General features: G+C 46.3%; 2 protein-coding genes across 4 annotated transcripts; one reads left to right on the forward strand and one right to left on the reverse strand.

Annotated features, from left to right (window-relative positions):
- Positions 1-68: 68 nt before the first annotated feature.
- tsc2 (TSC complex subunit 2) lies at positions 69-21,754 on the reverse strand. Of its 3 annotated transcripts, XM_079278659.1 has the most exons (43): positions 21,677-21,754; positions 20,004-20,148; positions 18,330-18,514; positions 18,116-18,202; positions 17,913-18,023; positions 17,692-17,839; positions 17,386-17,503; positions 17,238-17,286; positions 16,630-16,755; positions 16,452-16,525; positions 16,219-16,345; positions 15,569-15,712; positions 15,354-15,491; positions 15,147-15,250; positions 14,952-15,033; positions 14,649-14,804; positions 14,416-14,535; positions 14,004-14,126; positions 13,814-13,920; positions 13,541-13,706; positions 13,226-13,348; positions 12,966-13,100; positions 12,568-12,757; positions 12,361-12,454; positions 12,171-12,273; positions 11,102-11,196; positions 9,165-9,305; positions 6,768-6,929; positions 6,506-6,664; positions 6,244-6,356; positions 5,715-5,969; positions 5,257-5,493; positions 4,497-4,577; positions 3,209-3,366; positions 2,239-2,837; positions 1,827-1,905; positions 1,658-1,744; positions 1,388-1,574; positions 1,159-1,298; positions 991-1,069; positions 818-909; positions 647-745; positions 69-540 (listed from the first exon to the last, which is right to left on the reverse strand). In XM_079278659.1, exons 3-43 carry the CDS (start codon positions 18,462-18,464, stop codon positions 379-381), a joined length of 5,685 nt encoding a protein of 1,894 aa, XP_079134785.1. In that variant the 5' UTR covers positions 18,465-18,514; positions 20,004-20,148; positions 21,677-21,754; the 3' UTR covers positions 69-378. The 3 variants fall into 3 exon arrangements, with proteins under 3 accessions (XP_079134785.1, XP_079134786.1, XP_079134787.1); XM_079278660.1 differs by lacking the exon at positions 4,497-4,577; XM_079278661.1 differs by lacking the exons at positions 4,497-4,577; positions 9,165-9,305.
- On the forward strand, positions 21,534-23,625 carry nthl1 (nth-like DNA glycosylase 1; the record flags this gene model as incomplete). The annotated part of the gene is made up of 6 exons (XM_079278662.1): positions 21,534-21,795; positions 21,984-22,219; positions 22,303-22,473; positions 22,574-22,733; positions 22,851-22,956; positions 23,125-23,625. The coding sequence occupies 6 exons, from the start codon at positions 21,534-21,536 to the stop codon at positions 23,399-23,401; spliced, it is 1,212 nt and encodes a 403-aa protein (XP_079134788.1). The 3' UTR covers positions 23,402-23,625.
- Positions 23,626-24,833: the final 1,208 nt, after the last annotated feature.

Here is a 24,833-nt window from a genome sequence, read left to right on the forward strand (position 1 = left end):
TAGAATTTCTGCAGATTTAAGTTCTCCAATGAAGCGGTCACGAATTTCAAACCTTTTTTCATGTTTTTCACTTTTTTTATTTCACACAGTTACTCAAACACACCCTGCTCTCAAACGTAGTGTTCTTTACAACTTTATGTCGTGTTGCACATCAGAAGCATGGTTAGACCTAAAAAGTGCAAAGCGTTAGCATTTTGAAATGACTGCCTCCACATCTTCATCACAACATAAGCCTTTACTATACCGTGAAGCGCAGAAGTTTTCCAATACAAAGTTCCAATTGATTGAAGTCAAAATCAGTGTTTTGTCGTAAGAGTAAACTCCCCTCTGCCCTTAAGGCAGGTATGTTTGTGCGTAAGTCTACCAGGACAATAAATGTCAAACGAAATCGGTGAAATCGTCGACCGTCGACATCAGCCTCTTCCTCTGCCCAGAGGCTTCTTGACTGTGTGCTTGAGTCTGCTGGAAGGACTTGTTCTGCGTGTGTCCTTGGGTCAGAGAGATGCCGGGAGTCGAGCGGGACTGGATATCTTCCTGGGCCTGAGCCAGAGCAAAGAGACAGGCAAGACGGATTGATATTTTAAATAAGTAAAGAGCAGAGTCAGCGATGAAGAACAAGCTCTTCTTTGTTTGTGTGCTTTCTTACCCTTGTCCTAATCCTCTTAATGTGGCGTAACCTCGCCAGCCACTTGGAGGCATAAGCATCAGAGGGGTTGGCTCTGTACTGATGCACCAAAGAGGCCATCTGCAGGTACACAAAGAAGAGTGAGTGTGTGTGTCTGTAGGTGTGAGAGGAAGAGATAAGGGGAAGACTTACATTTGCATGCAAAGCCATCTGTCTGACTAAGAGTGGAAGGTTGCGGTCTGAAACGATTTTTGCCACCGTTGTGTCAACGAATCCTTCCAGGTCTGAAAGAGAGAGCAAAATAAGGAATACAAGAAAAACTAAATACAGCGTTGCAAAGAGAAAGACCGAAGTGATCGGCTCACCTTTGCGGCCCTGGAGAGTGACCAGGTTGCATTCAAAATCCAGTGGTTTTATGATGACTTCTACAAAGTTAAACTGGCCCTGATGGGAGGGAGGGGAGAAAGATTTGTGTCAAAGTCCCGCAGATTTCAGACGTGTATGTGTGTGTGTGTGTGTGCGCGCGCATGTACCTTAATGGTGCCTAGTTTGTACTCCTCTCCAGAGTCATTGTACACCACCATGACAAAATCGTTGCCGATGTGACGCTTTTTGTTGCAGCAGCCCTTGTCGCTCTCCTTGTTGGGCATCAGCGTGGCTATGTGGAAGATAGCTGCAGAGACAGGATTTCATTGATAACAAATGACTAAATGATCATGACTATGAATATACATTTTCCCTGTCACACACACACACGCTCACCCTGCATGATGTCATCATGCCAGCAGTAGGTGAACTCGCCATCGTCTCCGTACTGGTCGAGCCCTCCGAGGAAGATCTGGTCGGGATCACAGTCTTTCAGATGGATTAATTTGCCCAGGCCCGTCAGGAAGGCAGCGTAGCGGTTCGAACCGTACTCATTTGACAGGATGGCGACCTCATTGCTGACCTGAAGAGCGTGCATAGGATGAAGTCAGACACTATGGGATTCATCTCATGCTCATATAAGACACTACGTCCATGTGTTCTCACCTGACCAGCTCCGACAAACACCACTCCAATCTTATGCGTGTCATAAGGAGGCATCTGGTCCAGGACCTTCACAGCGCGGTCAATCACCTGACACAGAGGATAAACACTGTAAAGGACACTGGAAGTGGCACTGGAACAGATTCCAGGTCAGCCGTAGCAGTCGACTCACCTGAGTTTTGGGCAGCAGCAGAGGCTTGTTTGCTTCGTTTCCAAAGAAAGGAGAGTGGTACAGCTGGAGGAACACGAAGCTAAAGGAGACAAAGAATACTTACTCAAACTTTGTGACATTTTAAAGCAAACATTTTTATGACTTTTGAAGACATGATACTAAGACTTATTATATACTATACTAAGACTTATTAATCTAATTTTACAAAATTACTTTTATGACATACTATACTAATTTTGTATGATATTTATGACATTTATGTTTTTATTATATAATACATCATACTAATATCTCATAAGATAAAACGATGAAGTGTTTACATGTTGGACAGATTGATATTGATGTGACCTGTGACCTGTGACTTGACTAGTTGGCAGAGACAACAAGAGAGTTTGTGCAGGTCTTGGATTACCTGGGGCTCAGTCCAGAGATCTTCTCGGTGTTGCTGGGTCCGGGTCGACTGTGGTACGAGTCCCTCTCCGTCCTCCTCTCCCTCCTGGAGGAGGGAGCCGATACAGAGATGGTATGACCCCGGGGTCGATGGCCTCCGCTCGGGGAGATCGGTCCGGGTTGTGCCGCTGTTGGAAACTCCAACCTCATCCTTGCTCCTCCACTTTGAGACGACACCACACACGGGCCTTCACTTCCTTGACTCTGACCTCCCAGTCCATCCCCTCCTGTGTTTCCCTCCACCTTCTCTTTATCAGTCTGGGGCTGCTGGGGCTGAGGCTTGCTGTCTGAAGGTGCTTTGGGCCACGATGCGTCTCCTGGCACCGTGTCGGACTCAAGCGCAGCCTTGGAGAATGCTTCGGGTAATGTCTGGAGCTCCGGAGAGGAGCTAGACTTGTTAAGTCCATGACCCTGGGACTGAGCGTGGGTCTGGAAGGGAAGTTCGGGCCCCTGGCTGCCTGGGGTGGAGGGTCCCAGAATGGGCTGATCGATCGGAATCGCTCCCTCGCTCACTTCCTCCAGCGTTGACTTGTCATCATCTTGACTGGAGGTTGAGGACGACTGGAGGAGAAAGATTAGAGTTGATTTTAAAACAGAAAAGGGAAGACTTTTAAAGGACCTGTGGGTTCAGGCTGATCAGCAAAAAACATGCAAAACCACAGAATGGTTCTTTAAGTGCAGAATAAAAACGTTGGCTGTGCTGGCATTCCCTTCATTAAACCCACTTTTAAAGAGTGCAGGTGACAATGAATCTCTGATCAGCCGATAATGAAACAGGTGGCGTGGTGGTGGTGGTGAAACCCAAATTTCATATCTTGGAGAGACAGCACAGCCAAAAAAAGCCATGTGAACAATGTGTATTAGTCTGTAGTGGTAACCATGCAGTAGCACACATGGCTGTAGATTGAAGTCAGGGTGCACCTACTACCTACCCTGCTGAGCGTTGCAGGCGGGGGGGTCTTTGTGAACTTGTCCGCAGACATGAAGATGGGATCAGACGTCATTGGCTCAAACTCCTCACTCTCTAGCCAGTCAGGTGGGGCGTGTGCTGTGGTGGCTCCTGACCCCTCCTCCAGCACCACCACAGAGTCTACAGCAGGACACAGCAGCAACCATGTGGGTTATAGTGGACACACACACACACACACACACGACAACTGATGTAAACCCCCTGCCACACGTACACAATCAGAGTTATACAAGGCATACGCAGGTGTAAGACTCCCACAACAAACATCAATGATTTCAACAGTCATTTAGAGACACCACACACATTCCCTCTAAAAGTCTAAATTGTAGTCAAGTACAAAATGAATCATGGAAAAATCTGATGAATCCACATTGATCAAACAAACTCAAAAGGCAGCCAGAAAAACACACACGAATGCAAATGAACAGACATTAAGATCATGACCGACAGCAAGTCCAGAGAAAAATCTGAGACAAAGACGGATCTATGCAGCAGGCAGGATCTATCCTTTACTTCATTTCCCCATCAAAACACATGCATCTCGGCCCAACAGCAGCCCAGACAAAGTCCTGTATCTCCCAACTAACACGTTGCCTCCAGGCAGAGAGGAAGGAGCCCACACACACCTGGGTGTGTTTGACACTTGAGCGTCAAAACTGCAGCTCTGAAAATGTCTTCGTCTCCCTACTGGTCTACCAGTCAGGCAAGGAAAAGGGTATTAGTTGGATGAGTTCTGGGCTTTCCTGTTGACAACACCAAAGGGTCAAAGGTTAAACGGTCAACCCGGGACTATATTTCATTGACAGAAAGTTAGAGAGAATGATTAGGAGTGAAAAACAAAATCATAGAGAGAGTGAAGAAATGAATCATGATAAGTGACATTGGAGGCACGTTTTCAGCACCTCTTGTCGAGGCGCCTCCCTCCCCGTGTTAATAGAAGACTAATAAAAAGCAGAAATGCAAAATTCCTTCACTTGCACAATTCTGAGTGTAAAGCAGCAGGTCACCTGTGGCAGGTGTGCAGGAGCGGACATGGACAAAGAAACTCAGACACATCATGATCTCACTTACAAGTAAAGGAATAGATCGACACTGTGGGGAAGACAAATTCACCTTCTAGCTGCGATGGATAGATAAGTCCTGTGCAACCGCAACATGCCGTTTTAACACTGCATTGTGCAAGTAAGAGGAAATAAACTACACCAGGAGTTTTCTGGAGGGGGGGGGGGCACACACGTGGTGGACGGTACCTGCCCAGGAAATGCTCCTGTGCAACCTGCCGGGGACTGGAAGGCCAGAGCCCAAACCCAGAGACCAGAGAGAGCTGCCCACTGCAGTCGGGCCACCAGAGGACAGGTCGGTGGCGCATGACGCCACATAACACACCGGAACCAATCACAAACCAGCATGTTGGTGAGGATGAAAGAACATGAAAACAAACTAATCAGAACAAGGGAAGAAATCTCAAAGGCAGTGAGAAAGAAAGAAGAAAAAATATGGATTGATGAGGTAAATAAAGAGAACGAGCGAAGACGAATAACTGGAGGCAGGTGAGCCCCAGAGGAGGAGAGAAAGTGAACAAAACACTGGACATCACTGAAAAGGAGGCTTCTGCAAAAACAAGACATTTGTCTGATAAACAGAAAGCAGTGAACTCTGACGATCAAAGACCTGAGCACATCCAGCTGGCCGACAGATCATCTTCAGGTTCAGTATTTACAGACTCTTAGGAGAGTCCATTAAATGGGACCAAAGTCAGAGAGTCAGGCGGACAGGAGGGATGCGTTCATGCACAACATTACATTCATTACGGTTTTCTGTTCTGTTGCTAAATATTCTGGCAGTACTGTTGTGTTTATTTGACTGAACACACAAGACATTGATGTGATCTGAAAATGTTGGGGCAGTTAACCTGCACTGATCAATTACTACACACACACACACACACACACACACACACACACACACCTCGGGATGGTTCTAGCTTTCTCTCCCCAGACGGTGACCCACCAGTGTTTGAGCGTTGGATCAGGTTTGCCTTCGCTCCAACGCCGCCCTGCGTTTGGGTTAGCGGCTCGGAGACCGGGGCAGCGGTGCTGGCGGGAGCGCTGGCTGTCTGGGCAGGAGGCTCCTTCACTCCCTCCATGGCCATGAGGACGGTGGAGAGCTCCTGCAGAGGCATGTTGCCGAGCTCGGAGGAGAAAGGACTGGGTGGGTTCTCCAGACACATCAGCCAGCTTGTGTTACCTGTGTAATGTAAACCATCTTTTTAAGTTGGCACTTTTGTCTTTGTCATCTTAATGTGGTACTAAAGCGGCAAGCTGTCGTCACGCTAGCTCACACATGCAACATTTGTGGCTTCTCTTCTGAAAACACTGCATTCAATGAGAAATTCTCTCACACAGCTAAACCTTCTTTGAATAACAACAATCCTCAGAGACTTGGTGATCATTCATTCGTCTGCCTACCGGACGGTCTGCGTATGAAGATCTCGGCCCAGCCCTGTATGAGCATGGGGATGAACTCGGCCAGGCTGGGGTTGTTTTTGAGAGGAGGAGGAGGAGGAGGAGCAGCAGACGGGGCAGGAGAGGTGGAGGAGGGAGGACCCAGAGCATCCAGGGTGGAAGCAGAGGGGGGAGAGAGTGGCGCAGCCAACTCCCCCTCAGAGGGAGACACCAGAGGACTGAGACTCTGAGCGGGACCGGCACGAAGAGCGTGGCCACCTGCAAGGAGAGAGAAAGGTCGTCATCGTCATCATTCGTCAGCTCTTCTCCTCACATTACATGCAGTTTGAAACAGCAAGCCCATCTTAAGAATCTTTTATATTTCTCTCTTTTTTTATAGTTTCAGGTATTTTATTGTTTTCCCACGAACATTAGAAAGTTCTCTTCAACACCAAAACCACAGCTGATGTCTGAAATGACGAGAAGGTGTATTGTGGGATGTTCCAAGTCCCGAGACCTCGCGTTACCCGTCAAGCAGCTGAATATTTATTACCCGACATGGAGCGGACCCGTATGCGTGTGGCTCTGTTGTGCTGTTGGCTCGACTGCGACTCCAGTTTGGCTGGAGCTTCTTTGGTGATTCGGGTGTGTAGTGATGGATCTGACCTGCAGGACCAGGTGAGAAGTATGATGATAAAAGCAGCTAAAAAGACTAAACCTCTACAGCCTTGCTGGCAGCTCTGTAAAGGTGTGTGCATCAACTAGTGTGGCTACTTAAAGAATTATTTTTGTCACTTTCAGCGTGCGTGCTTCACCTCGTCATCTCCCCTCCTCCTCCCAGGCGTTCAGCGATGTCGAGGCCCAGCAGCGCTTGCGCTCTGACCCCTCCTCCGGTCGTTATGGTCACCAGCTTGTTGCCCACAAGCCAGGTCATACTGCGCCCCCCCGCCAAAAGGAACTCTGCGATGGGAGACCTGAGAGCAGAAAGGAGATGAAGTTCATGACCGCTACAGCGTTGCAAAGTGCCATCCACCATACGGACATACTGATTAAAAAGAAACAGAAGTCCTCGCACACCTCTTGGGCAGGGCGGAGAAGTTGGAGAAGACATATCGTGCCATCATGTCCAGACAGGTCTCTGTGAGCTCCAGGTGGACCGTCTTCAGCCCCTCGTCTGCCTGAGTCACCGCGTTTTCGTCGGCGGAGCCCAGACTGCAGGTGGTGGTCGAGGTGTGCATCCTGCAGGAGGAAACGGAGAGAAAGTAAAAAACAACAGCGAGCAGGACAGCGGAGGAGGAGGGCGGCACGCAGGCTCTGGATATAGTTCAACATGTAATCAGTGCACACAGTCACATGCAAGCTCAGGATATACAGACAGAGAGCGAAGCAGAACGTCACAAAAAAAAAATAAAATCACCAAAGTTTCTGTTAGTATCACATGCAGCACAATGCATCCACGTGTGTGTATAAGCAAATGCAGCAACAGATAAACAGAGAACACACACACTGGGACGTGGTACAAGTGGCTTCATAAGCTGTGATACGACACCGGGCACTATGGTGCAACACGTGTTGATGATAAATGAACCACAGGACTGCAGAGAAACCAGCAGGCAGAAGCTGTGTGTGAGTGAATGTGTTCAACTGAAAACTAAAGCCAAATCTCCTGATTAGTGTTCACCGTAGAGTGAGCGGCACCGCTTTGTATCCACAACAACCATTACTGTGTGCTCGACGGGCAAACCAGGTTAAAAGCACCTTTACAGCTGTCAACATCAGTCTCAGTCAGGCCTTGAGAGATACTCCATCAAAATGAAGGCCACGTTGGCTCGCTGCTCGATGAGCAATTTACAACAACACTGGGGTGACTGAGCCCAATTGTGATGTCTCTGTGGCGAGTATAGAAGGAAGGTCGACTGTTTTCATGCCTCACAGTCTCATAAAGTAAACCAAAGAGAAGGTCAACAAGGGAACTAATGAGACAGAAAACAGCGATGTAAGAATGTAGAAAGATGAAAGAGGAACATCCGTCATCATGGAGAACAGTTAAGCGTTTTGTTGCGTGAGCTCTGGAACTATCTCAAGTCAACATAAGATGCACAACATGCACATAGAAACCTCTCACTCAGACCGAGTCCCAGCATGTGAATGAACAACCACACCACACAGTCTGTACTTACCATTCTTCTACACTGCAACGTCTAGAGGTACTCCAAACAACGTGACCATGAAACTCTCACGACCTACCATACCACACAGAGTGTGTTCACCGCTTTCTGATATTGTTGATCACATAATATGTTTTTTCAATGCATTTACACAATTGAAACGAAAGCTGAATATTATGGAATGTTTAAGGCTTTGCTGTTTTAATGCTGCGAGCGTCACAACACAAGCTCAGCTGAACACGGATAAGAAAACTAAATGTGTTTCAGGTCATTTCTCTATATAACGTGGCGTTAAGCTTACACACCTTAAAGTCTAAAAACATGGTCATGTTGTCTGAACTGAAACAAGTGTCCACCAGAAATCAGGCTTCAAACCAACTCATCACCTCAGAGACAAACCGTTTGAGAGAATAGCAGATCTGCAGCCATTTAAACACGTTAAACAGATCCACACTGCAGTTGTTCAGCGTGATAAAGTTTCATGCGTCACTCTGAATTAAGATGACAAAACACTTTAAAAAGGTTTGAAGTGCTGGGCTTCTGCTGCCGTCTGTTGGGCAGGAGGGGTACGACTTATTAAATATAGTGGCGCTGCAGCCACAACTGCAATGTTAGATCATACATCTGACAAGCATAGATATACAGATAGAGCATAAAGGTATGAAGAGAAGCCGGGCAGAGGGTGTGTGTGTGTGTGTATGTAGTGATATGAATAACTTGATTTAAAAGCTCAAATCTGCCCAGCTAGTCTTAAAATACCACACGAGGAGATTGCCAGGGTCTTAGCAGCACAGTGTATGTCTGTCAGTGGAGCGAAACAAAAGAAAATGTCAAGCAAGCAAACGAAGCCGTTGTCCTCCTCACTGGCCGAGGAAGCTAAAGTGCCGTCCCACCAGGAGGAGTTGTTGTCTATCCCTCCTGCCATTCATTTGTTGTTGGGCCAATCAACCCCAGTCAACAACGCACCCAGCAGAACAAAAAAACAATTCAAATTAAACTTGGATGCCAATAAAAGCAAAATTGGTGTTGAAGCAAAATCAAACATGTTTTCCGATGTCCTCTGCAAACAGTGCATGCAAAAGCAAACCATGAAAACAGAATCTAAAGCAGCATGTGTTTGATAGCAGCCCAACACAAACCTTCCTCCAGCATGCACCACCCTCTCCAGGTGTCCCTGGCATCAAACCACCCCAACGCCCGCCCAACGGACCCGCAAGACAACGACCCTACACCCCGTCCCGTGGAGGAAGCCACAAGTGTTTGGGTTGTTGTTGTTGTTTGGTTACCCGGAAGGATCTTCTCTAACCTGCGGACCGCGTGTTCGGAGACACTGATGCTGCGGGAGCGGAATGCATCCATGGCTGACAGATCCCTCAGCTCTTTAACTGGAGAGCTGCTGCTATTGGCTACCGCTGCAGCCGCCTTCGCCACTTTTGCTGCCCGCAGACTGGGCGGTGATGAGTACCCATGGCAAACAGGCGAGGGGAACGGGCCCGGGTCGACGATATGGCAGCGGTGGGCAGTAAGGGGGGGGTGGGTCATCGTGAGGGTGGTTTTGGAGTGTGAGGAGAGAGAGTTCGGTGCACGGAGGCGGACCAGGAAACGGCAGGAATTGGCACCAGAGCAAAGGGCACAATGAGATCACAGGAGACGGGAGGGGCCAGGAGCAGCGTAAGAGGGATCCAGGATGACACGACCACCCCCCCAAAACCACAACACAACCAATCGCAGGATGCAGGGAAGGGGGTCAAATGAAGAATTGAAAGAAAACAAAACAAGGTGAAAATTAACAGCAGTGAACACTATGAATCAGATTACAGGAGAGCGGAGTAAGAAAGAGGATTTAAAATAAAAAAGGAAAAACAGAGAAGCTACAGCAGAGCGTAAAACTGCTTCTGCTGCTCAGAAATGAAAATACACACAGAAAGTATTCAGGAGAGCAACAAAACAAACATTATTTCACACAGCAGGTACATAGTGAAGCCAAGGACCAGTACAGGAGAAGTACAGTAGTAGGGATGGACTCAGCACAGGCCTGAATAAATGGAAGTTAAAACAGAAGAAACAAAACATCAAACTGAAAATGAAATGCTGGATTAAACCCGAGAGTTGGAGCACAGCAAGTCCGGACTAAATACACCAACGGAGTCCATGAAGGACCCGTTATTGTACTCATCTGTACACTGGTAATTATTCATATGAAGTCAGACATGCAGCCCTCCAACCCTACAGTGGGCCATGAGCAGCACAAGGACAGTAGGAACTGATGTTAGCAGAGGCTCCATGTACCACTATGAAACGCTGTAACGGGGATAGTGCTCGATTGCAATGACAGCAAGGGTGTTAGGAGCTTTTATTAAATAAACCATTGGGCGACCCAACGAAGATTGAGGGGATTTGGGGGGGAAAAAAAGACAATTTGCACAACAGAGGAGGAGAAGCGATTTATTAAAAGGCTGCAATCTCTGGGCAAAAAAGCCAAAAAATACGAATATAAATGGGAAAGCAATGAAATAGATTCTTTAGGGAACGGCCCCGCAGAGTGTACTGTGGTCTCATCATAATGTCCACTGTGGAAATATTAGTCCAACGAGGATAATTCCTTTTTTTAGAACACTTTTGTATGAATACACAGTAATGTGTTTTTATCATCGAGAGAAAATGGCTGAATCTCTTTCATCCTCTTTTCAGTTGGCGGCAAAACAGCAAACACCTGTTACAGAGCGGTGCAGACACAGTGCAGTTAGTCTGCCGAGTCTTAGTTGGGTAAACTTCCGTTTGGTCCTCCTCTCTGCGATGGCCTATACACCGTGTTGTAAGAGAGTTCCTTTGGAAGCTTTTATCGCAGCTCATCGGGGCGATAATGACACGGATAACGAACACTCACATGTACAGATGAGGATGCCTTAGATTAGACTATACAGGTGTTTGTGTCATTTTGTCCACCCCATGTCATTCAAATGAGCAGATGAGAGTTGTTGAAAAATCGTGGTAGGAAAATAACTAATTTCAAAATGTAAAAAGGATAAAAGACAAATAAAACATTCTAATGATCACCGTGGCACCCTGTGAGGAGTCACTGCAACCATCACGCCACAGTACCGGTCATGCCGAGTCACCCGGTACCTCGGAGACCCCGACCCTCTGACACAACAACGGCCGTGTGCGGGAGCTGCTGGTTTGGATCTGTGTGTGTGTGTGTGTGTGTGTGTGTGTGTGTGTGTGTGCGTGCATATGCTTTACCTCTTGGGCCTTTCATTGAGACTGGTGCTTCGGGCACGAAAGGAACTCTGCTCATGACCGTCATCGAACGGCAGCAGGGCGTTGGAACGCAAACCCTGAACACAGACAAACGGTGTAAATGTGAAGATATTTAGGTGCAAAACTGAAATCTTCAAACTACTCCAAATAGTGTCCGAAACGGAAAGATCAGGCTCATTCAATGTACCAGATTCCCTGTTATGGGGAAACGTCACAGGTCTGCAGTTTGTTTTAGGAGGCTTTAAAAGGAACAGTTTGACATTTTGGGAGATGCACTTATTCGCTTTCTTGCAGAGAGTTTGATGAGAAGATTGATTTCATGTCTCACATTAAACATGAAGCTGTTGATTGATTTCATGTCTCATATTAAACATGAAGCTGTTGATTGATTTCATGTCTCATATTAAACATGAAGCTGTTGATTGATTTCATGTCTCACATTAAACATGAAGCTGTTGATTGATTTCATGTCTCACATTAAACATGAAGCTGTTGATTGATTTCATGTCTCACATTAAACATGAAGCTGTTGATTGATTTCATGTCTCATATTAAACATGAAGCTGTTGATTGATTTCATGTCTCACATTAAACATGAAGCTGTTGATTGATTTCATGTCTCATATTAAACATGAAGCTGTTGATTGATTTCATGTCTCACATTAAACATGAAGCTGTTGATTGATTTCATGTCTCATATTAAACATGAAGCTGTTGATTGATTTCATGTCTCATATTAAACATGAAGTTGTTGATTGATTTCATGTCTCATATTAAACATGAAGCTGTTGATTGATTTCATGTCTCATATTAAACATGAAGCTGTTGATTGATTTCATGTCTCACATTAAACATGAAGCTGTTGATTGATTTCATGTCTCATATTAAACATGAAGCTGTTGATTGATTTCCACATATGATTTATGCTCTGGTACTTTCCCTCAGTAGTGTGTCGTTTCTCATCTCTGCCTCTCTTATTTACATATGTCTGACGTTATATTTCAAAATCAAAACATCATAGATAAGCCAGTAAGGGTAAGTGGGAACAGACCTTTGTGATGTACTGCACAAAGTCCTTGCGGAAGGGGAGTCTGCAGCGTATGAACCACATGGCGATCACATGATGGGCCAGAGACACGATGTACTGGTTGAACCTGACGGAAATGGAAAAAAACTAAAACAGGTCAGAGTGTGTGTGTGTGTGTGTGTGTGTGTGTGTGTGCGTGTGTGTGTGCACTTACTTGGAAGGGTTCGTGTAGGGTAGAGAGATGGCGAACACGCTGACATACTGCTCAGCCACAAAGTTGGCGTACAGATGGGGCAGGCGTACCAGAGCTATGACACAGAATAGAAGAACAAACACTTCAACCAGACGCCGTGAACATTCAACAAGGAAGACTTTGAAGAAAAGCACTGAAGAGGTTTTCAGAAAGGCTTTTAGCGCTCACTGGAGAGGAACTCGAGCATAGGCGACGCCATGGCAACAGTTGCAGAGATGTGGGTGAGCTTGACGATGAGAGCCGGGAGGAGCTTGATCATGATGTCGGGCATCTCCACGGTGCACATCGTGAGCGCCACCACACACTGCTTGGCACAGCGGTAAATGAGGCCGGTCTCGAGGCACTGAACCAGTTCTCTCTGTAGAGAGGAGAGGAAATTAACTAAAGTCATTCCAGCATGGAAATAACTGCTTCCATGCATATGTGTGTGTGTGTGTGTGTGTGTGTGTGTGTAGGGGCTGGTAAACATGTGTGGATCTTCAGTAAACCCAACACACAAGCTCCAGAACATCCTAGGAACCGGTTAGTTATGCCGGCTATTACTTTCCACGGCGCATCGCTTGTACCTGTCTCAGCTGCTCCAGGTAGTTGTGGTAGGAGGTGATGGCTGTGAGGACAGGAACCACCGCCAACTGAACGTCAGTGCGAGAGAAGCCCTCCGGGGTCTTCTTCAGACGCTCCGAGATCAGCCGATCCGTCACCTATACGAGCACGCAGCAAACAAAATGAGCAACTTATAGAAGAGTGACATTTGGTCGCGTGTACGCAAGCAAATTCACACGCGTACAGACTCGCAGGTACAGATTTTTGTCTTTAATTGCTCTACCATGCAGCAGAGTGTAGAACAGAGCTGGTCCAAGCTGCAAGGGGACGTGAGCAGCAGCACTTTGTACTGCAGCGTCCAAGGCAGCTTGTCGAGAACCAGCTTCAGCACCTTCCAATCGTTCTCCTACAAGGGAAACATGAACCATATCTGATGTATTTAAAGATAGCAGGGCAGTCACTGTTACAAGTGTGTGGAGTGCAAAGTAATTAGCCACAAAGGCGGATAAACCTCGGCGCAATAGCGACAAGAAACAGCAGACACATTGTTGTACTCTGTTGCTTATCTGTAAGCTGGATACAAACATGTTGTGTGTACCATCTTGAGGCACTGCAGGAGCACGCTGAAGGCCGGTGCGTAGGGCAGGTAGGCCGAGCGTATGGATCCTGTTGAAGCAGGAGGAGCAGCGGGAGGAGCAGGGCTGCCAGCGGGAGGAGACGTTGAACCGGCAGGCTTCTTTTCACTCGCGCGCTTCTCCGGCTCCCTGAAACAACAACGGACACAATTAACTGAGAACAATAGTTCAAATCTAGTTGCCTGGATTGTAACGAGCCAAACGGCTGCAGGTCAGAGCTGCGAGCGCGTCCTCACCCTGTGTCACAGTAGCAGTAAGGGCTGAACCTCACGGCTCGGTCTTTGTTGGGGACGCCGAGACGGTGAAGAGAGTCCGCTCGCATCGTCAGGAAGAAGTCAAACACCTGAAGGAGAGGATCAAAGTTAAAAGACAGAAGTTGCACGAATGAACGGAGTAAGGATGCACAAACATCCCCCCCCCCCTTACCTGTAGTCTAATACTGGAAGCGATAGCTGAACTGTACTTGTTCTTGTAGTGAAGCTGCAGGTGGCTGATAAGCAACTCGTACACGCGACTGGCGTGAGCGGCTGGTAGGCTGTAAAGCTTGCTCTGCCAGGAGAGACGGAGATGAAGGTCAATCACCAGATTCATTACATTTCTCTTTTAGATTCACCAAACAGGGAAAAGTTCTTTCAACCGCAAAGCAGGAAAACAAAAAGGTTTTCAGTGAAAGGTTTTTCTGCCTACGGACAATTCAATAAGTTAGTTAGTATCAAAACAGATATCAAGTGTGGAAGACATAAGAACAATACTCTATTTCAACTGTATCTTTCTCCGAAATAACTTCTGAACATCAATCTTCATGTCACTTTTGTGAATCCGGCCCTCATGCGTGTACCTGCAGGATTTCCAGCAGGCCCAGAATAGCAGTCCTGATGTCCTCCATAGGAGACTCTGCTGTGGGGTCTCTCTCGGAAACCTCTAGGGGCCCTGAACACAGCAGAGAGCGACTGGCAACCTACAAAGACAACAAAACAACACTGAAATGACCTTATCGAGGCTGGAATTGGTTAAAGTGAGACAACATGAACGTGTGTGTGTGTGTGTGTGTGTGTGTGTGCGCGCGCGTACCCGCTCAATGATGTCCAGCAGGCTGGTGAAGTGATGTGTGTTGCAGCCCTCAGCGAGGTCCACCAGGAGCTGGGTGGCCTGCTTTCGGACAGCAAGGTCCCGGTCGTCAGCGATCACGCCGAGCTGGGGGATCACCACCATTTCAATCAACTCATCCTGGAACAAGTCAAAGAAGAAAAGAAGAGTTTTTACCCACACATCTGTGTATAACAACAAGTTAAACCGATATGTTACAGACTTACAACAACAATTACAGTGACAGCAGACTTGACAGTTCGTAAGGATGTGTGTGAGCGCACAGACCTCGTAAAGCTGTCGGTTGGTACTGAGCACGAAGGACAGGATATGAAGCACTTTGATCCTGATCACGCTGCGAGTCTCGTTCCTTTCAGAGAGACATGGAAGAGAACAGGAAGGATTACAGCACAGCAGAGATGGGGTGATACAGGGGTCCAAGTGTAACAGAGAGAGACGTCAGACATCGTCGCCATCATCTACCTGAAGAACTTCTCCATGAGGCGGTGAAGGCTCTGAATCCAGCCGTCCTTGGCTGGCTGGATGGACTGGGCCCTGTACGAGATGAGGGTCAGCACCGACGCATCCTGCCACACAAGATTAAGATTAGAAAAGAAGCAGCAGTATGTTCGACGACCAGATGAGGACACAGGGTGACACCAAAGGGACGGAAACTCAAAAAACACTAACGGGTCTCTTGTCGGCACATTTCTCCACCAGACTGAAGAACTTCTCCGTCGAGCCGTGGTAACCGTTCTGCTCGTACAGCTCCTCTACCGTGGTCAGCAGCTCGTACACGATGGCCTTCAACTCCGCACTGCCTATCGTCTGTGACGACAGATGAGACGGAACACATGGTCAGAAAAACAACGGGTATTTTAGTGTGTGTGTGTGTGTGTGTGTACCTGGATCTGCTGCAGCAGTCGCTCTATGATTCCCAGCAGGATGTCCCAGGTGACCACCTGCAGCTCTTTGCCGTACTTCTTGATCAGTCTGGTGATGGAGAGGACGATTTCATAGGACACCACCTCATTGGCACACGACATGGCCTGAGTGGCAGAAGTCAGACAGCAACAGTCATCACAACTGACTTATTACATTTATAGTATCAAGTACATTCTTGTTTTTTCATTGAGTCATTTTTCATGCATCTTTACTTTATTATTGTTCAACTGGAGGTGAGGCAACAACTGTTAAGTCACACGGAATACTGCTCAACAGAAAATATCTACAGTATGACACCAACAACACAAAGGAAGAGCGAGTGACAATCTTTGGACAGAAAAAGATACAACTCTGTTCTTAAAATGTACATTATTCATTGACAATATCAAAAGCTGAAACAATGAATCAACTAATCGATACGTCGGACCACAGAACATGCATCTGCAGCAATTTCGATGATTGATTTATTGTTTAAAGGACCAATGTGTATGATTTAGTGGCATCTAGCAGTGCGGTTTAAGCTGCAACCGACTGAATACCTCACCCCTCCCTTTCAAAGCTGCAACTACGAGCACGCTGGGAATGAATGCATGGACTGTGTGCGTTTCACCTTGTAGAAAGATGGTAGAACAAGAGTAGGGGTGTTTTTGAGGGCGGGGAGTCTGTGTGCGCCCCACAGTGCCATCCCAACAAAGAACACAGCTCCTCTCAGCAGTGGCGCGTCCTCATTGTACACTCTGGTGGAACGTTGCAGGTAGTTAAGACAGACACGCATAACAGGAGAACCATATCCCCCATCGCAATGATATATGATGCACCGCACGCTCTTAAACTGTTCAATACCTCTCCTCCATTACGCGGCACATGGTGTAAATGGCACTGTGGCCGAGGTGAGTCCCCAACACCTTCCTCATCAACTGCAGAAGCCCAGAGCAGCACAACAAACAGAGACGTCAGAGGAGGCAGTTATGAATAATGTTCTTTTGTTTGTGTGCGCGTGTAAATATGTGTGTTCTCTCACCTTCCAGCAGGATTCACAAAACTCCTTGACGTTGACAGTACGACAGAGTGTGATGATGAAGACGGTGAGAGAGTCTGAGGGCAGGCAGTTGTAACACACCACTGCATCCAGTACTTGTAGCGCCACCTGGACACATCATACACAACCACACAGACAAGTAGCACATACGGCAGCAGAGCATACGCAAAGGCCTGCAGTCCAGCCACCTTGGCATAAATGTAATCGGCACTATCTAAGAGTCGTGCTGTCACGGGATCACCTCAAGACATCTGCAGGCTTCCACTGTTCTCTAATCGTGGAAATGTTGCACTCAGCATGTTTCAAAACCTGTAGATAACTGAGGAGTTTAGCACGTTACTGCAAATCAACAACCCAGACCCACAAACATGCACTCTGCTAACATTTGAGAGTCAGAGAAACACCCGATGAAACAAGAACTCTTCCCTCTGTGCCTCACTTTGCTAAGACGACATGGTGCTTATAAATACACATTAATTGGCTCAGTAATGCGTCTTATTACCAGAGAAATACAACCGTAACTTTACAGCAGAAAAAGTCGAAACACAAATCTAAAAACTAAAATGGAGAGAAACAAAACAAATGCCCACCTCGATATCTGTTGAAGAAGTTGTTCTATTGCACAGGAGACAGATTTTCCTTCAGAGAGCGCGACAGAAGAAGCACAAACATGCACGTTAATAACATTTTCTGGGAAAGAGAAACAGAAGTGTGTCTGTCTGTCTGCGTCTGACTCACTGGACCATGACGGAGACATTTTGGTCCAGGTAGCAGCTGTTGAACTTCACCAGATTTACGAGAACGTGGAGAAAGTCAGAGGTGAGACCTATGTCCATCCACAGGAGGACAAAGCGTGCTGGAGGAGAGGAAGTAACGGAGCAAAGAATAATAGGTGTGTAAAAGACCGGCCATGCTTTTACAAGTAACAATGACAAACATTGCTAGAACAGTGGTTAATATTAGCTTGAACAAATACAACTAACTAGGACCCAACCTAAGACCACACATCTTTTTCACAGATTTCGCAAGTCAGTTTATTTGTACCTATGTCCTCTTCCAGGTAAGTGATGTCTTTCCCATTCTCAGTTAAGGCCTTGAAGACCTCCAGCCTATCAGAGAGGTCCTCATTGCACGGCTGGTAGTCTCTGATCACCTTGAAAAAGTAGGCTCTCAGAGGCCCGAGCCGCTCACCCTTCAATGAAACAATGAGCATGACTACATGAACTATACTCACATTTGCGTGTGTGCATATCGTGTCTCCATACCTGTCCGTGTATAATGGCCCTCAGCAGCTGCAGGACAGCATGTCTGGCCTCAGGTGGCTGCTCTGGAGTCAGCATGTCCTCCACAGCTTTCCATACGGCCTCCACTGCATGCTAAAACAACACACACACAGATTTAGACAAACAGACGGTAACACATACCGCCGTAAGAAAAAAAGAAAATGTCACAAACGTAGCAGACTCACTTCCTCAAATTTTTTGGTTTTGGCAAGATCACAGACGTGGTTCATCATGCGAACACGGTTGCTCAGACCGCAGTCCGGCTGGAGCTCCTGAAAAACATCAAAGAAGACGAAGAGGAAAGGCCGTGACACGAAGCAAAGCATGATGGGAAAAATAAAAAGCATGGCGAGTTTGAGTGTGCAAGAACATGCACAGACGCTCATCTCTCCTGCACACCTTGATGATGTCCATCGTAATGATGAACTCTGAGGGTCTGGTTTCACTCTGTTTGCTCGGGGGCCGCGGGGGTCCCAGCCCAAAGATCCCCTTCACCTTGTCCTTCAGACTCTCCTTGCTTGGTTGTTTATTCATGGCCCAACCTGGAGGCTCGATGGTCTACACAGGCTGGGACTGACGGCTGCCTGGAGGAAGAGCAAAATGCATTCAGTTAGCTTGGATGACTGCAAAGCAAAAGCCAATACCTAAAGGATAGACAAAGCACACAGAGTCAACTCAAATTACAAACACAAACGTATTTGTGTGAATTATTGCAGAAAAATCACTTCAGCACACACACACACAACGGTTTGACAGTTGCACCGGAGAGCAGCACTTGCGTGTCAACCTTTTATTCCCTCATTTTTGGGACAGTCACATCCTCGTCTCTTTGTTGTTTTAATCAAATTCATTGACATTTGGACAGCGTGGAGCTGCGATACAGAGTTGAATTTGAGGTGAGCTTTAAATTTTTCGTAAAGGTCCACCTGCTTAGCAGAAACACAAAACTTTGACTGAAGCCACTGCCGCTCCTGTTTGCATGTGGGAGCAGTTTGCTTATGTATTACCATGTTTTAGTTGTTTTGTTTTACTGTATTTTATTGTATGTTTACTGCTGTTTGTATTTAGTATTTCCGTTTTATTTTAGCTATAGACCTTCTCTTTGGGTCCTTGATCAAAGTATTATTCATGATGAAATAAATCTATCACAATGTAGTGACATTTAGTCTCTGCATTTAACCCATCCTAGCATTAGGAGCATTGAGCAGCCACTAAACAGAGCCCGGGGAGCAGTTTGGGGGGTGCGGTGCCTTGCTCAAGGGCACATCGGCAGTGCCCAGGAGGCGAACTGGCACTTACCAGTCCTCCCTCCGTACAAGCGTGTCCCTCCAGTTTCCACGGACTGAGCTACTGCCTCTCATGAGATTTGTCTCAGCCTTTGAAAGCCTGAAGTGAGACGTGTGAAATAGCACCTCTGCTGTTCTTCAGTGAAGGATAATGCTTCACGTGCATTTGTTTTTCTATAATGTTGGCAGATACGGCCTTTTTTCCCCAGATGAAGTGATCCACTCTGCAATTAAAGCACCGAGGGAAACCACGATCATACATTTATATATATTCTCATACAAGGGTTGCATATTATTGTACTGCAACTCTAGTCTGTGTGGTGGATATTGTCTTGCCGCTGACACAGGACCAAACAAAAAGGTGGTTGCAGCATTTCACTGCCTTTAAATCTTCAACAACACACTTGTATTACGTTATGCATGGCTGCATCTAGACACCACTGGAGGGAAACTCAGTTGTAAGTGTCACACCCAGTGTTATTCAGCAGGGACGTTTGGAGACCCGGTCTGTAATTGTGTAAACTCGGGGGGCAGGTTTGGGGAATCTGCTGTCATGTGGGGGCAGACAAACAACGACTGCTCTGTTTCACTTCAACAACAACATCCACGTCGGTGCAGAGCAAACTACATCTGTGGACACGTGACAACAGAAACTTTCTACGTTATAGTTAGGAGAAATATGCCCCATTGAACCGTTAGCTACGCTTTACAGTCCCTGAGCTAGCATTCCTCTGTGGCATTCAGGGGTCTGGTAGCTTTAAACAAACAAACAAACATGTCCTCTCACCTTGTTGGAGAAGAGTCGCTTCCGGTTTCATTGAGTCGCAGCTTTGTCCTTAAGCAGCCAACAGAGCAGTCTGCGTCTGTCCATTGGCACAACTCTGTGTTTGCTGCTGAAAAGCTTGTTCTCGTCCAGGCTCAGTCCTCCATTCCTACACCGGATGACACGCTAGTGATGTGACAGGGGCACTTCCTTTAAAAACACGTTTGTTACTCTTACTGATGGGAAATGTAGTTCCAAGCAAGCTAAATTGCCCAACTATGCTAAAGCCCCTTTATTCTCAGTTTATTGATCATGACAAACATCTACACAAAAGTAAGACACTGTTCTGTTCCCAATGTCCTTGTAAAACGGCGTACTAGTCAAATAAGTATGTTATTCAAGCCTAAAACGTTACACAACGGCTACGTTGACTGGCAGCTAACTACGTATGCTAACGATGCTGAAGTTGGTTCCTCATTGGAGTCCCGAGCTGCACTGTCGCCAGGCTGCCTGCGCGTGGAGCTTTGAGGTAAAGTTAAATTCTTGTAATTGTATTATTGCTTTTAAGCACTAAGTTTTGTTGTGTTACTGGGTTTCATGGTCAAGATAACCATAAGCAAGTTGCGTTAAAGTATTGCTGTGAAGAGAATGGAGAGACGCATACATTGTGGATGGTGTAAACCGCCTCATTGGTGTAAACACAACATATAAGTACTCCTGATAAATGTTTCTGTTTGGGGAATATGTGTTTTTTGTGATCATGAAGAGAGACTGTCCACTGTCCTAGATATTAAATTACATGATTCTGAGTCTTGGTTATTTAAATTGTCATATTTTGCAGAGAAGTTTAGAAGATCACTGTTATTTATTTCTGTTTCAATATCTTAGAATTTAGTAAAAGCTTGGAATAGAATAACAAATACCAATTCACACTGCATGCCTGTTTCAGATCTGGTTTATTTCAGTTTATCAATATCCTCTTTGGCTATATCTCATAATAGCATGCAACATATCTTACTGCTAATATCTTAGCACATTTTTATATTTAAACTGTACCAATTCCGTTGTTGTTGTCGTTGTCAAGAAGCCCTCATGGTAATCTAAATGAATCGTGTAACTTTTATTCTGTAAATTTACTCTTGACATGAATACATAAGCCTTCACTGTATTTTGTTGTCATGTTGCCCCCCCCCCCCCCAAACATGTAAGTTGTTCTCAAATGCATAGCCAACTTTAGTTTGTCATATGTAGCCTGTAATTAAAATTTTATATATATTTTAAATTCATTATCATAACCCTCTAATCGCCTATAACTTGTTGCATTATTAATGCTTTTGATACATTTGCAATTTTAAATATGTAATTGTAATCCATTTATAATAATAATAGCGTAGTTGTTGTTATTATTATCATATTTTTTGTATTATTATTGAAAATTGTCGTAGTTGTAGTTGTAGTATTTCCTTTCATTTGTTTAATAAAAGGGGATTCAACTTTCCTGGTCCCCTCGTGACCAGAAACTTCGACTGAGAAACCAACTTCAGGTCGATCAAAATGCTTCACGTCCGCTGCAGCACGAGGGTCTGTCATGTAGTCCCGTGCGTTACTATGACCTCTCCTTACTTCATGCACAGCAGGTCTGTTATTACGCGGAGCGGTGCTCAAAATGCCGCGAGCTCTCTCCGGTCCAAACTTACCGACAGACGGAGTAATGTGGACCCAGTCTGCTCTGTGGCTGTGAAGGTGAAGGTGGAGGAAGAGGAGGAGGAGGCGAGGATCGTTGCGCAAAGACCCTCCTCGGCCCCCTTATCAACGGGTAATGTTTACGTTAGGCTACTAACGTTAGCGGAACACTTGTCATGTTATTTAGAAATGACACACACTTCATTTGAGTACCTCCTCGCGGACCACAACCACGCACGTGTTGCTACGTCGCGTGTTTTCTTTCTGTATTGCCATGCAGGGTGAGATGTTTCTCATCCTCTCTCCCCTGTGCTCATTCAGGGGGCTGCCAACCAAAAACAGGAACTTTACCACTGTGTGCACACAGCCGCAGGAAGAGACAGGTAAAAGTGGAATATGAGAAGGATGAAGGTGTTACACCGGTGAAGACTGAACACTGGGAACCTCCCGACTGGAAGAAACAATTGGGATACATTCGTGAGATGAGGAGCGGCCGTGATGCACCTGTAGACAACATGGGAGCAAAGAAATGCTACGACCCAGAGGCTGCTGCACATGTAGGTGTGGTTTAGTTGTTGTTTTTTAAAGCCTACATAACAGCTCAAATGTATTCATCTTTTTCCTTCTACTGTTGGCACAGGTGAGACGTTTCCAGGTGTTGGTTTCCCTCATGCTGTCCAGTCAGACCAAGGACCAGGTGACTGCAGCAGCCATGCAGAAGCTCCGCGCTCACGGCTGCACCGTAGAACATATACTCACCACTGATGATGAAGCACTGGGGAAACTCATCTACCCTGTCGGCTTCTGGAGGGTAATGCGGAAGTCTTTTTACGTGCTTCCACATTCTCCCCCTCCTTCTTTGTTTAGTTTGTGCACCTTATTGAACGGTTTTCCCTACGTGTCTTCTCCAGACTAAGGTGAGGTATCTGAAGCTGACATCGGCCATGCTGCAGAACGAGTTCGCAGGGGACATCCCAGACAGCGTGGAGGGGCTGGTCCGCCTGCCGGGAGTTGGACCCAAGATGGCTCACTTGGCCATGGACATCGCCTGGGACCAGGTGTCGGGCATCGGTGGGGACACACTCCTGAAACATGCACGATCACTTACAAATCAAATGTAATAAAAGAGGTCTCATGGAACAGCGTGTGGACTAGGTGTATTTAACATTTACTGTTTTTTTTGTCTAGGCGTGGACACGCATGTGCATCGTATCTCCAATCGTCTGGGCTGGCTCAAGGAACCCTCCAAGAACCCAGAGGAAACACGCAAGGCCCTGGAGGAGTGGCTGCCCAGGTACTGGCATGATGAATTCACTGCTAAAGATTGGATGAGACTGACCTATAGGTTCAGATACAGCACATCATTGGCTGGTGTTTGATAGGAACTCTTCACCACTGATCAAAAATCAATCAATGCAGGTTTATTGTAAGCTTGTGATGTTCCTCTCTCACTCTGTCGTAGGGAGCTGTGGAGTGAGAGCAACTGGCTGCTCGTGGGTTTTGGACAGCAGGTTTGTCTCCCCGTCAGCCCGCTCTGCTCCGTGTGTCTGAACCAGTACAGCTGTCCATCCGCCCACAAGATCTCTCCTACGAAAAGGCCTGAAGCCGGATCCCCGCGGTCTCCGAAGCCAAAAACTGAACCTGAACAAGAGTCCACTGTTAAACGTGAGAGGACAAAGAAGGAGCCACTGCCCACACCTGTTCCCCCCACAGCACAGAGAAGGAGGCTAAAAAAATAGGGTCAACCATTGATGTCGTTCTCCCATAAGTTTCGGTCTGACCCAAGACCAAATGTATATTATGTACAATAAAAGTTCAATGTATTCACACACACTGAAAACTTGCATCTTAGCAAAACATCACTGTGAATTAAGGTTCAGAATATACATGTTTAATATTGTATTTTGAGGGTTTTTTTACACTAACTTCACTGTTTACACTTTATGAGATTGTGTATTTTTGTACTGCTGGTGTTTCATTTTTTATTACCAAATAAAACAATATATGTACTGAGGTCATGTTTAAAGTCTGTCCTTCATTCCAGCAGAGCGAGTTTGCCTGCTGCAACAACAGTAAACTCATTTATGGCATTCTAATATATCAGAATGGGAAAGAAGCCAAGAGACACAGTGAAGAACTAAAGTGATCAGTAGTTTAACCACAGACTCTGTTCATGAAGAACATGATTGAATTTGTGCAGCCAGCCTTCTTGGTTCCTGCTTAAAATGTAAAACATGAACTAAAAGTAATTTGAACATTCATACAAACCCTTGTAGACTAAGAACATAAATTATCACAGAGACTTTAAGTACTACACAGTGCCAGTATTTGTTTGGGGATACTTCCTTACAGTAATAGGCGTAGGCCTACACAGCACAGGTGTAATTAATAACAATAACATTTGCATCTCGTCATTGCGGCTGACTGCGTGGCTTACTGGGTGTTTGTGTTTGTCTCGCTGAGGACTGCAGACGTCAGTTATAACGTTTGCCTCGTGGGTGTCTCATCTTCCCAGATCTAAATGTCAGCAACACACCCTCAAACTTTCCTGGATTACTTTGACTTCTTCTTTTTAATGGACAGATGCAAATAATCCTGAGCTCATATTTCATGAACCGTTAATTCCCCTTTTACGCAACCGTCCTTTTATTGATCTCCAGTGGAGACAGAAATAGAGGGCGGATAAGGACGATTTCCGTTCTAAGGCCACAGCTTTACCTCCGCCACCACGGGGCAAGCCTCTGCCTCTGTAGCGGGACTCTAACCAGAGCAAATGGCCTTGGCCGCAGTTAAAACGCATCTTGACTCATATCATCTCTCAACAAATACTTTCTTTCCAGTAACTCGGAACCGACTCGTCACTTTCTGCCAGCGCATCGCGGCTGCGCGGCTCCGTCAGGTGTGCGCTGCAGGGGACGTATATGGCATCTGTTGTTGACGCCTCTTCACTCTCGCGCCGGGTCGTACAGGACAACACACGCCCAGCTGACGAGGAGAATTAAGTGTTACGTGCGAGGAAAAGCTTTCTAATCTCTGATCTCTTGGATTATTCCTAAAATGGTTGGGATTTAGCCACTGTCCGCGGTATTCCGCCGCTACTTTACGCACACTTAGCACCATCTTTGCGCGCTCATATGTGCGCCCCTGGCAGTTGCATGATGGATTAAAAAC

The sequence above is a fragment of the Melanostigma gelatinosum genome (genome assembly GCF_949748355.1).
Source record: "Melanostigma gelatinosum genome assembly, chromosome: 11".
NCBI lineage: Eukaryota > Metazoa > Chordata > Actinopteri > Perciformes > Zoarcidae > Melanostigma > Melanostigma gelatinosum.

Bases quoted from the DNA above. Each gene is read 5' to 3' on its own strand.
- tsc2 (XM_079278659.1), bottom strand. From the start codon at position 18,464: ATGAATAAACAACCAAGCAAGGAGAGTCTGAAGGACAAGGTGAAGGGG. The intron at 18,203-18,329 runs GTGTGCAGGAGA...GATGTTTTTCAG, and splicing joins TTACGATGGACATCATCAAG to GAGCTCCAGCCGGACTGCGG. The intron at 1,906-2,238 runs GTAATCCAAGAC...TGTCTCCTTTAG, and splicing joins ATCTCTGGACTGAGCCCCAG to CTTCGTGTTCCTCCAGCTGT.